This window comes from Cololabis saira, chromosome 9 (assembly GCF_033807715.1).
Source record: "Cololabis saira isolate AMF1-May2022 chromosome 9, fColSai1.1, whole genome shotgun sequence".
Lineage (NCBI taxonomy): Eukaryota > Metazoa > Chordata > Actinopteri > Beloniformes > Belonidae > Cololabis > Cololabis saira.
The window spans coordinates 39,054,211-39,068,025 of record NC_084595.1 but is presented as its reverse complement, the minus strand read 5'-3'; the positions used below and the strand labels follow the sequence as shown (position 1 = coordinate 39,068,025).

The window sequence follows — 13,815 nt, the reverse complement described above, 5'->3', positions numbered from 1 at the left end:
GGCTGTCGTTAAAGATAAACTGGAGGGAACACTGTTCTGTTGAGGGGTTTGAAACTCACTAGACTCCTTCTCTTATTAAGCAATATGTTCTCTGCTGGGCCTGTTGCTCAGTGCAGTATTTAACCTCTTGCCCTGAGATAAAACTTGAGAGTCTGCGCTTTAGTCTCCGAGCTTCCTGCATTTCCAGTAAAAGAGGAGCTTCTGTGTCTCCTCCGACTGATGGAGCAGCAGCAGCTGCAAATGAATCACTGGTTTTGTTCTTTTTCCTAACTCCTAATGTCCCTCATGGACTTTCACTAATCTCTCATTAATATTTAAATCACAACTTTATACCCTCGGGAATAAAACGGCGCCTGCTACCGTTTCCAGCCGAATTTAAGTTAACAATGATTAGGATGCAGGAGAAGTCTGTGTTTTCCTCCTTGATGATTTCACGGGAACACTAGCTTTGGCATTTTAGAAGGAAAGTCAACACCAGAGAGGACAGAATAGTTAAAAACATTTAAAAAAGTAGTTTATTTATTTTTGCATGTAATTACACTGGTCTCTTCAAGATGTAACTGAATCTTTAATAACTCAATCCAAACTAGCCTAACATAATTACGGGCCCACGTTTGCACCCTGGAGTGCATCTGGTCAGGGAAAACGGGTTCATATTTCCTGTTTGCTATGCAATCATGCAGAACAAACACTGGACTTGATGATTCTCACCAGATGGATGCCTAAACCATTACAGATGGAGCAGCATGCTTAATAGTGGAAAACAAACAATATGAGTTAAATGCATCCTTTTCTCTGCTCAAATTCAAGCCCTTCTGGTTGAAAATAAGTCACATTAGTTCAACATCTTAGACCCTTTTTCCCCAGTTTACTCTGAAAGTTGAATTATAAAATGTTCATGCTTGGGTAGATTATTATTCACGTAATGAATAAGTTGTCAGTATTTTGGATGCGTGTAGGCATTCAACAGTTTTCCCTCTAATTTAGTCTAAACTTGTTCCCCTTTGTAACTCTGTTTACTGTTTTATTGAATATTAAATGGAAATAATTTGTTTTGATGACTCCTGTGTAATTATGTTTTGCACTGCGCCCATACTTATTAGGAAATTGTATTTGTCGTGATTTATTTTGTTGTTGAACACAGCAAATGCTCTCAGCCCGTCCTAAAGCACATTTAATATCAAACCTGAATTAAAGGAAAAGCAAGAACTGTCTTTCTCAGTGGAGTATATTTTTCCCATAACTCCTTGTCTGATTTCTAGTTGAACAAATGAGCCAAAACCAGACGATGACAGTGTAACATGTTGGCTACCACCTCATTTTCAACAGCCCAAGAGTCTGGCAGCATCATGATCGGTTTACCAACAGCTTTGTCTGAAGCAGCGACCTGCAACTTTCTCTTCAAACAGGTGAAGTTCTTCTTTCAAAGTAACTGTCCTGCTCGGAAAGGCCCAACATGTTATCATTAAGATTTTAGTTGGGCGTTTGGCTGGTGAAGCTGTGACGAACCTGAACGCACGTGATGGAGTATCTTCCTCCATGAAGTTCAAGAGGCTGATGGAAGATTTGGTGTTAATTCTAAGTTCCTATTTGACCCAAAACCTTTATCTTATTTGTTACAGCTGAATCTGAGTCATCGACTTGTCTATTTGTGATTTAGCGTGATCCCTTCAGTCACCCTTTCTCACCTAAAAATGCCCTTTATTTTTTATTTCTCTTCTCAGATCTTGATGTGATGACCTGAGTAGCGTCTGTACAGTTTGTTATGCCCATGACCTTTTCTACCTTAGCCGGATTTACAAGCACTCAACTTGAAGGTGCTTGTAAGTGGGAGAAAACCTGGATTTGGGGCTTTTTGCTGCGTCTGATTGAACATTTTTATCTCTTTTACCGTTTTTATTTCATCTTTAATGCTTTTATTTTATTTTATTTTATGTGTGTAAATCTTTTCACTTTTTCATTTGTCAGTAAATCTTATTTCTGATCCATCTTAACTCAGATAATGGAGCTAAGTTATTGCACAGCATTAATCACGTCACTCTAAAATGATCAGATCCAGTAAGTTCTCAGGTATGTATTTTTGAGAAATGTGTGTTAATTAATGATAATTCATGTGCATGTTAACTCGAGTCTTTGACTTACTATTTTGAGCATTTTGTTTTAATCTGTTTCTACTTTCATGCAGCCTTGACGTTTTTAATTTCAAACAAACTTTTAACAAAGAAAGCTGACACGTCTGCTCAGGATAACATATCCACAGGCTTCTGGAGTGTCATTTGGCCAAGAATAAATTAGACCAGCATGTAGAAGCCGGTGTGGGAGGTACAAGAAACTTAAGAAAAATGATCTTTTGGCACCACTTAGATCATCATATCTGCAGAATGTTAGTCCTGCATTCAGACGGGAGAAGACACCCAAGGAAAGCATCCGCGGAAAAAAGCTCTAATGCTGCAGTGTTTGGAATAGTCATGAATCCATGAATACAACAAAAGGAACCTGCTTTAACTTTACTGTGGTTGATAAAAAAAAGAAGATATTTCAGTAATTATGGCCTTGTTATTTTTGCTCTAATTTACACCATTAAGCAGTCACAAGCCTTTTATTCGCACCAAGAAGTGCACGCCATGCTTGGAATAATAAGCCTCTTATTACATGAATTAGCATGAGTGAAATACACACAAGTCCAAAAAACATCTACACCGAGTTGCTTTTTGCTTTTTCCCTCCTTATTATCAAACATCTTCTTTAAGAATAAGGGCAATTAAATTATTTGCCTGTATTGGGAAAAAAAAAGGTCCAAAAGGACCAGTTTCCTTTTATTTTTCATGAGCTGAAGACAGCAAGAAGGATTCTGGGTTGTGTGGAAAATACCATGTTCACGTTAATATATAATCTATTCAACCATTCATTTTTTATACCCACTTCATCGTGTTGAGGGTCGCGGGGGTGCCGGAGCCTGTCCTGGCTGTCAGGGGGGACACGCGGCCTACACTCCAGACAGGCCTCATATATAATCCTTAGTGTGATGAAAAGACACAAAGGGTGATTCCTGGAACATTGTGTGTTGGTCTTACTGCACATGTTTCCTATTCAGTCACACCACACGACATCACTCTGCAGATATTTCAGACTTTTGCAGAAGAGAACTAAAAGAAGGCAGTTTAAAACTTTCTATGGCCTTCATTGGCCTCATTCTTTCACATTTCCAAAGCTGAGCTAACATAAAATAAAGGCGTAATTGGCTGCAGCAGTGTTGCCTTCGGAAAAATCCTCCATCCTATCCTGTAAAATAAATGCTTGCAAATGCAAAAGATTGCTGTATTCGGTTGTGAGGAGCTTCTTAGCTTATCTGCTATTAAAAAAAGAAAATCACATATTAACACTAATTTTTAAATATATATGTCTTTTTTTCTCACTATTGTAATAGGCATGGACTGACTGACATTTTGGAAAATGAGCTTGTCATGGTTTGTTGCCAAGGGAGATCAATACCATGCTCATATTTGCTTGTTAAACTTGAAGCTGTGGCAACTCTACACCTCTAAAGATTGTGCAGGAGAGCTGCTTCCCCACATTTGTTTTTTCTTATTTTATATTTTTTGCTCTTAGCTTCCAGTTTCCTCGTTTAAACTTTAGGACTAGAATAAAAGTAAGCAGAAGCAATCCTTTTATGCAAAGAAAAGGAATAAGCGCTGCTCCCTAAATATCAAAATGCACTTTACCTTTAAACGCTGTGACGATTTTGTCTCCGTGACATCGAGTGCAGGTTAAACATGTTTTTACTTTGCACTAGAGAACGTGCACAAGCTAAAATAATAAAAGTCTTTTGTCTTTTCTAAAAATGAACTCATAAAAAAAAGACGTGGCGTGCACAAGAAAGGATGGATCATACCTGAGCAGAGTATATGCCATACAACTCTCACAGGTCTGCTTTCTCTTTTTTTTCTCTCTTTTTTTCCACAACAAAAGAAAGTCCACATATTGACAGCTTACTCTGAAGCCTCTTTCTTGCCACTCTTGTGTAGGAGAATTATTTATCTCTGGCTCTATTCCGGGGAGGCTGCTGTTGACAGGGCCTCATCTCCCTATCTGAGAACCACCAGCTTCCATTAGAGCCAGGAGCTGCAATGTTGCGATGTGATGTCTCCGTGAGAGATTCCAGCAGCCGCGCAACATGTAAAAGCTTTAAGAGCAACAGAGCAATACTGAGGCAAAGAAAGAAAACATTTATTGTTCATGAACGTGGTGTAACACAGGTCCTGTCAGAAAAGAGGAGGGAAGTGAGGTCTTTGTTTTGAGGTCTCTGTAGTATTCGTGCCTTCCCACGTCTCTTTTTAGGAACTTTGGAATTCTTCCCTCCATGAACAATCAGCACGGTTGTGTAAAAGTGATACATTGCAATCTGCAAAAAGACGGTCTAACATTCCACATGACAACTATGTCTTACATTGGTGATGCCCACTGGTGTTTATACTTTTATATAAAAATTTACAGAACATTTTTGTGTCTCAGTGCAAAAGATATATCTCAAAAGAATTAAAAAAACAAAAAAGGAAGAAAAAAGCCGTGCCATTGCTAAATGTCTAACCGTGCTCCCCCCGTTCACCTGTGCCCCCTACAATAAAATACCTGCTTACAAGACCAACAAGTAATGACCAACAGAAGCAGTTTTACAGTCACCGTCAGATAGCAGCAGTGTTTCAGCTTTGACTTTAAATACATATTCACAAACAACAGTGTGTCACTGTACACCCACAATTCATCAGAACTTTGACTATAGATAATCATAATTACATATTGGTTGTAATTACCATGACTATTACAACAGAAAGAAAAACAAGGATTCCAGTGTGTCACATTAGGATTTAAGTATTTACATTGTTGTTTTTTTTTCCTTCTTCTTTTTTTTTTTTTTTACTTTTTCCAAGTTCTGTGGCTTAATTTCCCATGTGTGAATTTCCCAAGTTAAAAGAAGGCAATGAAGTGTCTCTAAGGTAAAAGGTTGTGAGTGGAGAGTTCATCAGCTCTTGCAGATGCTGTTGATGGATATGATGGCTGGATCCACCAGGCCCAGTTCTTCGTGCTCGTTCACGCACAGCTGATAGCCGCAGCCGCGCTTGCGCTTCAGCGGGGTGACCTTGGCGTCGGGTTTGGCGCGCGGCGGCAGGAGGAAGCCCACGCTCCCGGCGATCAGCATGTGCCATATGCTGTGGATGTAGAAGTAGTTCTCCTCCGTCTCCACGAAGGCGTACAGCGCCACGGCGGAGGTGGCGATCATGGTGCCCGGGAAGAGGAAGAACACCCAGCGCTTCCAGGTGGGCGGGTAGCAGCGGCGGCGCCGGATGGTGCGCACCGTCTGATGCAGCAAAGCACACACAAAACAACACATTCAATGTCACAGACTCTTTCAAACGGCTTTCAATAGCACAGTGTATCACTCCTTGCAATTTATAGTATGTTTTTTGTTTTGTTTTCATCTTTGTTTTTTTTGTCTTTTCTTCTTGTCTAGATACCTCTGTTACTTATCCAATATATCCATTCTTTTTCAATGTTTGAACCCAAATTACTAGTTTTGTTTTGTATAAAACCTCCTGAGTCGAGGTTCATAAAAGGGTAGGCATAATAAGCCTTGGCTTCAGCCTATACCTTTTCGGTGTCATTTAATATATTGGACCTTTTTTATGTTGTATCCAAATGGACCGAAATAAAAAAACTAAAAAAAAAAAAAAATGTATTGTGCATTGACGTTTTAATGGTCCTGTAAAGTTAAGCTTTTACAACTTTAAATTTAATCTTTTCAATGGACTGGTATCATGCTAATTTGTAAAAGTTAATAGGTAAGGTTAAAGCCTGAAAAAAGCCCCTCATTTAAAGTCCCCCATTAGTAATTTTATCAGCACTATGTATCTTAATTTCTGCTTTTAACCTGCAGAGCATCATTAGATAATCTTGTTATAATGAAAATCCCTGAAATCCACCAGGGTGGTGCCCATGAGATATGCAGCAAAAATAGATATTTACACATGGATAATGCAACAAACATGTCCATTTGTTCTTTTTCTGATTAAAGTTCATCTTCTTTGACTTGCTCTCCCTCCACATTGCACAATAATAAAAACATATAACACTGCCAGTCCTGATCACTGCGTATGAGTGAAAACAAAACCAGAAATAGTTTTGGCTGCATATTGTAACAACAGGTCACAATGTCGTTCCTCCTGCAGGCAGTTGAAGATGTTGAAGATGTTGAAGATGTTGAAGATGTTGAAGATGTTCTCCCACCACCCACTGAACTCTGTCTTATTATGGTGTCAGTTCAACGCCAAATTTAGCGTGAATCAAAACCCATAAATCTGAGAACAAAATCTGTAATGAAGAAATCAAAATCCCTGACAGTGCAGTCATCTTTCTGCGGGTGCAATTTTTTTTAATTCTTTTTTTTAGCCTTTATTTATTCAGGAAATGCCCCATTGAGGTACAAGATCTCTTCTTCCAGCAAGTCCTGGTATTCTGAAACAAGTCACATCAGTGCCACGTCAATCTTCAGTGGGTAAGCGGACATAGCCAAGATCTAGTATTTCATTGGCAACTGAATGATTCAACCCTTGCATCGAGCTCAGAGTGCAAAAAAAAAAAAAAAGGTACTCATCATGGTCACGGAAAACCAGTAAGCGTAAGTTATTAACGTCTGTCCCTTCTTTATCATAATATGATTAAGTTGTTAACGTCACTAATCACATTAACATCTCACCTCTCTAGACATAAGAAAATGAAATGGGGTCTACAGTGGATTAAAATGTTTTTTTGGATAGTAGTGTGTATCCCAGCCACAACTAGAATCAAACCTGAATAAAAAGAAAAGAACAGGGGCCTCATCTCGTGTTCATGTGGCAATGTTATGCTGAGAAGTGCACGGCTTCTCAAGCAGCGCTGCTCAGGGAGAGAGGTCCGACCAGTCAGCATCGCCCGCTAAAAGGTTTGTGTTGCTCAGAACCGGAGCGGGGCTGGGACCAGCTCAGTGCAGCCATCTAAAAGGATCGTCTTGGTAACCTGAACCTGCCGATGACCCATGGTCATCGTGGACCGGCAGGTCAGCGTGGTCCCTGAAAATACGCTCCCTCCAAACTCTTCAGGGCCTTCTAGTTGTGCCAAAGCTTTGAAAGTTGCGCAATTACGTGCAACTTTTATGGGAAACGCGTATGATTGTCAAACCGGGTCATTTTAGAACTAATCTCATGTGACTTGTTCTAAATAAATTTGATAATCCAACATGAGAGAATGAGAGTTCATCCCATTTCATGTGATGTGTTTCATGTGAATCGTAAGTGTTCAAACGCAAGGAATTCTTTTGTTTTCCAATCCCTCCGTCACGAATGCGGTGGATAGGACCCAGATGCAGGAGTTCCAAAAAAAGCTGATTTATTAAAGGAGCATGAGGCTCCTTTTAAGAAATGAGACTCTCTAGCGCCACCCTTCACCACGACGGCCGTCGGGGGTACTGCAGCCAACAGTGAAGCCGGCACGGGAGAACGGGGAGAACGCACATGCAGCGTCATGTGACGTCACATCCGCAGGACAGCGCTGGAAATTCGGCCTCCGAATTGCAGCACATTTTGCAGCACACAGCATGTTCAAGGCAACGGAGGGCTCATTCGTTTTGGTTTGGAACGCTTCATCTGACATTATTACTAGAAAACTTAAAACGTATACGAATTTTTCATAAATCCTGCCTCAATCCTGTCTCATGCTCCTTTAAGCAAAAACAAATCAAAAGCGCTGCAGAAGAGGGTTAACAAAAACACAAGAGTGTACCAGAAACCTGTCAGGATGGAAACCAGGGAAGTCCAGACAGAAGTGAAACACAAAGACACAGGTTTCCAAATAAAACAGGAAATAACCAAACCGTGACACCCTCTTTACTTAAGGAGATGTAGAGGAAAATATATTTGGCAAAAGTGAGTTTCACTACTTTATAATTGGGTCCTGTCAACTGACGCACATTTTAACGCCTGGTCAGATATGGCGATATGCACAAATCCGCGCAAAGTAAAATTTAAAAAACCCCGACCGTGAGCGTGGAAAATGGCATACGCAATGTTTTTGTGTGACGCACTTTTTGTACAACAGGCCCCTCGAGGTCGCCAGTATCCAGCGTCTGAAGAACCCGTACGAGGCTCATCCCAGTATCGTAATGTTACTTTTGTTGGTTCTATAGGAGTAACTCAAACGTGACGTCATTCTGTTACTGCAACATCCCTCAGTAACAGTTGCTACGGTAACCTCTGTAAATATCATGTCTTTAGAGAGCTAAAGCCCTGACTTCAGATGTATGTGGCCGAACCAGAATTACACAGTGAAACTTCCTGTTATGAAGTGTATGATGGTGTTCATATTTTGACAATTACTCACAACCTTTTTTTGGGGGATGATTTACTAACGATGATAAATTGGTCATGAAGTTGGGTTGCACTTAAAAAAAGGTGACGTGAAAACACAGTAAACCACATTAAAACCTCGTTTATTTTAAATCAGATGTATTGTTTAAACAAAAAAACTGCTCGCTCTTAGAGTTATGAGCGTGAGATCAAGCAGGTGACGGCAGCTACATTAATTGCACTCGCTGACATTAAAAGGTTTTCTTATAAAAGCAGGGCCAGTGCCATGCAAAGGCAAAGTAATCCGCTGGGTCCTTCGTTCCTCTGATGCTGGGTGAACATGCACACTCTTATGGATGCTCTTGCAGCTAACAACGGTTATTATATTTGGCATTTTTATTAGAGCGTCTGCCAAACTAGCTGCTAGGCAGGAATTATGAGAATCTGCTATGTGGTGACAATAGGAAGCCCGGACTACATGTGAGACATTTGAAGCAAATCAGCCGCTGTATTATGAGAGAATAAAGTCCCTCTGATGTGGACGGTGGACTTAACTTCTCAGACCTTTTAGAATAAATGCCCAATAAAACCAGGACACACCGAAGGGAAAAGGGAAAAGGTTTTTATTACTTTGATTTAATAAAGATATTCTGTTGACAGGTAGGCAGCTCGATTGTCTTTCAAGTCTTTCAAAAATAGAGAGCGGTAAGGGTTTGAGTGAAGTACCAGCAGGATCCCCGTTCCTGGAAGCTTCAAAGGACTAGCGTTCACTAATCTCCGCGGGTTTCATTGTCTGAAATTTGCATTCACGCCTAATGCTTCAGCAGAAGTCTACCATACTAATGAGCCGTAGTACTCACTACCCGGGTCAATTCTGTATCTAGTTTGTCACCCGTGATCTTGTTGAGTTTAGCGCTGATCTCAAGAAGGGTTTACACTGCCAGTAAGTGCAGTTACATGAATATCTAAATCAAGCTACTGGCAACAATCTAGTTGAGGATTAAACTGGAGTTTGCGAGAAATCCAAGTATACATGCACAAGAAGACAATCGATTATTGAGTGAGTTGTGCTCGACTCCATGACGCTAGGTGGCGCCACACGCACTTTCACGTTGTCATTCTTCTGGTACAATTAGGAAACAAGCGTGAAGGAGGACAACAAAATGTACGTTAATGATGCAGCAGCCCTAAATTTCGTAATACTAAGTCTGATCCTGTTGCAAGTAACACATATGCAAAGTCTCCCTCTTCTTCTTCTGTTACTGTGACTGCGTTTACATGCAGTCAATAACCCTTTTAAAACCCGAATATTGGCAATAACCCGAATTTGCACGGCCATGGTAACACCAATAACCCCTTTGAATAACCCGAATTTGCTCATATTCCGGTTTTCACACTTTTGGAGTGAGGAGGAGACTAATCATTTTATAAATTTAATGAAGGATATGAACATTTTGGCATTTGTAGACGGTAGAAAGCACCGGGATATCGAGATTTACAAGAAGGTGAGCGAAAAGTTGCGCGAAGCAGCATTTGTTTTGAATTTGGATACAGGAAGAAGAAGCGGAAATTACGCTAATTGCATCATGATGTTCTCCGCGCGTCGCTGGTTTGATCCAGATATCCCAAATGATTAATAACCATGTAAACAGGGATAACCCTGTTTGCTCACGCATGTAAACGGAATATTCCGAATGTTTCAGTAACCGGAATATTAGCAATAACCCGAATTTTGACTGCATGTAAACGTAGTCTGTGTTGTTGTCGTCATACTGTGACTGTTAAGCATGGGTTGGTATACATGCCGGAATAACTCGGATTAGGACGCATTATCTGGCACTAATAGCTCGATCTCAAGAGGTTCAGTTCAGTTCGACTACAGCCCGGCTGAGGTGTATACGTGGCTTTTACAACTTTGATATCAGTCGGATTAAAGCAACAATTCGAATTTCTGTTAGTGCATGTAAACGTACTGAGTCAGTACGTTTGATTAACTGCACTGAGTTTCTTCCTTCAGGCCGTCTGTTTGCTGAACTCTGAGCTTTAAAGCTGGACTTTGCACTGTGGCACCTTGTATAATATAACAGTGTTCCATTTGCTTTGATTATGTATATGTACATATGTGTATATGTATTTTTGTACATATGAATCTTTGGAGGTTTCTTTTATTGCTACTGGGGCCTGGTACAAAACACATTTCACTGTGCTTTGTTTGTATAATTGTGTATGAAACAAATAAAGATTATCTTATCTTATCTCTTATCAGTAGGTGAATATGATGTGTTCATTTATTTGCTTACTCAAGAGTAATTACCCAATATTCCCCTACAGAGGCCTAGAAACACTGAAGGAAGACAAAAAAAGAGAGATCAACGTTTTTATTCAATTGAATCTCTCTTCATTGGTACAAATTCACAATAATTGTTTTTCCCGCAAATTGTTAATATAAAGAATTCAAACACAATTCAAGAAACTTTTAGTTGTTCATTACTTGGTATAATAATAATTACAACTCTTGTTTTGGCAGAAAATAGTGGTAAACATTTTAGTTGAAAAACTAATGTGCGAGGCCAAGTGAGGTGAAAGATCTTCTCTTAAGTGACTTCGGAACTATATATTTTTCTTGCAAAAGAAAACAATTCCAGACCGGGATGGTGTTTTCACGCTTGAGTCAGAGGCCTCATTTAGTTTGGTGAATTAGGGATATTTGGCATTGACTGGTCTGCACCCCCATCTCCCTCCTCCCACTACTAATGACACCCCTGCGTGGCAGCAGACGCACCGTGGCCTCCGCTTCACTGATCTAATTCCATTGTGTCTGGGAACGTTCAGTATGCCAAGCTCTGCGGAAACATGACAAGCTGAAATGAAAGGGCTCTCGTCGAAAAACACTCGGCTCTCAAGCTAAGAGGCGCAGCTCTGAGGAAACACTGGTGAAATGCAGATATACTTCGCTGAGCATCTTATAAATTATTGATTGTTATGTACGTGTAGCACGAGCCCAGGTTCATCCATTAAACCTCTAACAGTAGCCCGACATCCAGGGGACTTTTTGGAGGGATTTAAGTGTGAAGTCCTGCCTTTGCATCCAGTTAGTGTGTGGTCTACTTTGTCATGGGAAGATTAGAAATAATTCCCCGGAGTTTATGTTTTCATTCTGTTCATGTTGTTCCTTTGTATAAAACCGTTATGTTTATGTTTCATATTTGACAAATAACATGTGTCTACAAGCAAGCTCTAATTTAATTGCAACTCTGCCAAAGCCTGAAGAAAATCAGGCAAATAGCTGAAGCCAGTGGCTGTGTACAAATCCTGCGTGGTGCCATTAATTTGAATGTGTTGGTGTTAATCAGAGAATTTTCTTCTTTTTTTTTTTTTTACCCTCTAGTTTGTTTTTTTCCCGCTTTTGCTTCCTCCTTTTTGTGCTAAAGCTGGAGGATTTATGGGGTGGAATTAATCAGGACTTCATCTTTCACCCAAACTCACAGAAAGACTCTCGTAGCTGAAACTCCCACTATTTATCCAACGCGTAACATCTTCCAAGGCCACACAAACTGTGTTTTCAAACTTGTGTCAGAGCCTCCGTTTTTGAAAGCTCTTTTTTTTTTTCCCTCCCAAGAACCTTGCCTGAAACACTATTATTTTTATCTTCTCAGTTCAAGGAGCACATTATGACTAGAAGAGTCAGTGAAAGTACAAGTGGAGTTATAATGGGACTACTAACCATGACTAATACCTATAGACTGAAAAACTTTTAAAGCTCCTTCTGCTGTACACTAATGTAAAATAGCTTCATTGGTCTGAGAACCTGTTTTTTAGCCACACACGTGCTCCGTGCTGCAGCCCTGGCTCTGTTGGCTTAAATGACACATGAAATGATGCATGAAATGCTTTTGCTCTTACTGTCATAAAGCAACAGCAGAGGACGGTGGAGACAAGTTTCTTCTGCATGTTTGAACAGCTTGACCGTGATTGTAAAACGTGTGTATTACAATAATCATGTGTTATCCTGTGTGGGAAAAATCCAGTACAGCAGTTTGAATTCTTAACTGAACTCATTTTTTATAAGTTTGGGTTTCGGCAATTTTTTCCAGCACAGTTGTATGCATTTCTTTTTTAAATTGCCAATCCCTTGTCCTTTTTCATATGTATTTATTTAAAGCAATGTTTGCCTTACCTCCAAGCTTCCCTCCTGGGCTGCTTCAGCATGTGCATTTTCCACAAACATCAATAAATCTTTTTTTTTTTTTTTAAGATTACAGTCAGACATCACAATGGCATAAACCATATTATATGCAGCCTTTTTCTTTTAGTGAGCAGGAGACGTTTGAATTTGCCTTACCCATGCCACGGCCATGATCCCCAGAGCGAACAGACTGGGTCCCAGCAGGTTCCACAGACCGTGACGGTCCAGTTGCAAAGCCATGGACAGAGACATGGCCCCCAGCAGGTACAGCACCTTGACAAAAACCACACGGATGAATAACTGCCCGCCGTAAACAGTGTCAACAGCGCAGCACGGCTAGTAAAGGAGAAGGTGATTGCGTGGTTTTATCACACATGCGTAAAGAAAGCTTTGCAGTCGCAGATCTGACCGCTGTGTAATCATCGATAAATGTTAAACCAACAGGAGTTGATTTGTGTATGTGATAATGTTAGTGTTCCTGTTTTATTAAGGTTGTCATGGATATGTCGTACCAGTTGCCAGGGGAGTGGTAGCTTGATGGTTACAGAGGGGGCTAGAGGACCAGATTCAAGGAACCAGGTTGGAAACAGAGGTCACCTCAAGGCCCATAACCGTGCCAACTGCTCCCTGGGTGCCGGGAAAATAACAGCCCACTGCTCCTAGTATAACCAGTGATCGGTGACAAGGAGACTCCAGAATTTCTAATTGCTAATTAAAACCAGCTTCGGGAATGTAAAGTGAATGTATTTTTACACTTATTCCGCCCCAATATGAAACAACGGACCCATCATCACAGAGTTGTAACAGGACCTTCACTGATCACGGCAACTAAAATTGCTTTTTTGTTGTTGTTGTACTCCATGTTTCTCTTTTGTTTTCTTGACAAACTTAAAACGGCTTATTGTCCAATCTTACTTGCTATTTTTTGTGATAATGTGCCTCTCTGTTGGCATTTTGCATCCCCAGGTAATCTGTCCTTTTCGTTTTAAATATCCGTACGTCTGTCGTTTTAACACGATTCACCACACCCTCATTTACACCACAACACGTCACACAAACACTGCATTAATCACGGGACTGCACACACTGCAGCCGTCACCGTTTATGTCTGCCTTGTCCTTTCATGTTTCACATCAGTGATTTTAGTCTTCACTGACAGAATCAGAGTTTCATCTGTTAATAAAATATGTTAGATTAGACTGTCAGAGGGCTGCTGAAGGACACACTCACTCTCACTTTCACACCTACACACCT

The 13,815-nt window shown here is 40.4% G+C and overlaps 1 protein-coding gene across 1 annotated transcript in view; it reads right to left on the bottom strand.

The window, feature by feature from the left end:
* Window positions 1-4,211: 4,211 nt before the first annotated feature.
* tmem8b (transmembrane protein 8B) overlaps window positions 4,212-13,815 on the bottom strand; it is a 47,852-nt gene continuing 38,248 nt past the window's right edge. The window contains exons 12-13 of the mRNA XM_061730094.1: window positions 12,718-12,834; window positions 4,212-5,356 (exon numbers count right to left, since the gene is read on the bottom strand). Coding sequence (XP_061586078.1) covers window positions 5,021-5,356; window positions 12,718-12,834 — 453 coding nt within the window. The 3' untranslated portion in view covers window positions 4,212-5,020. The remainder of the gene's footprint in view (window positions 5,357-12,717; window positions 12,835-13,815) is intronic.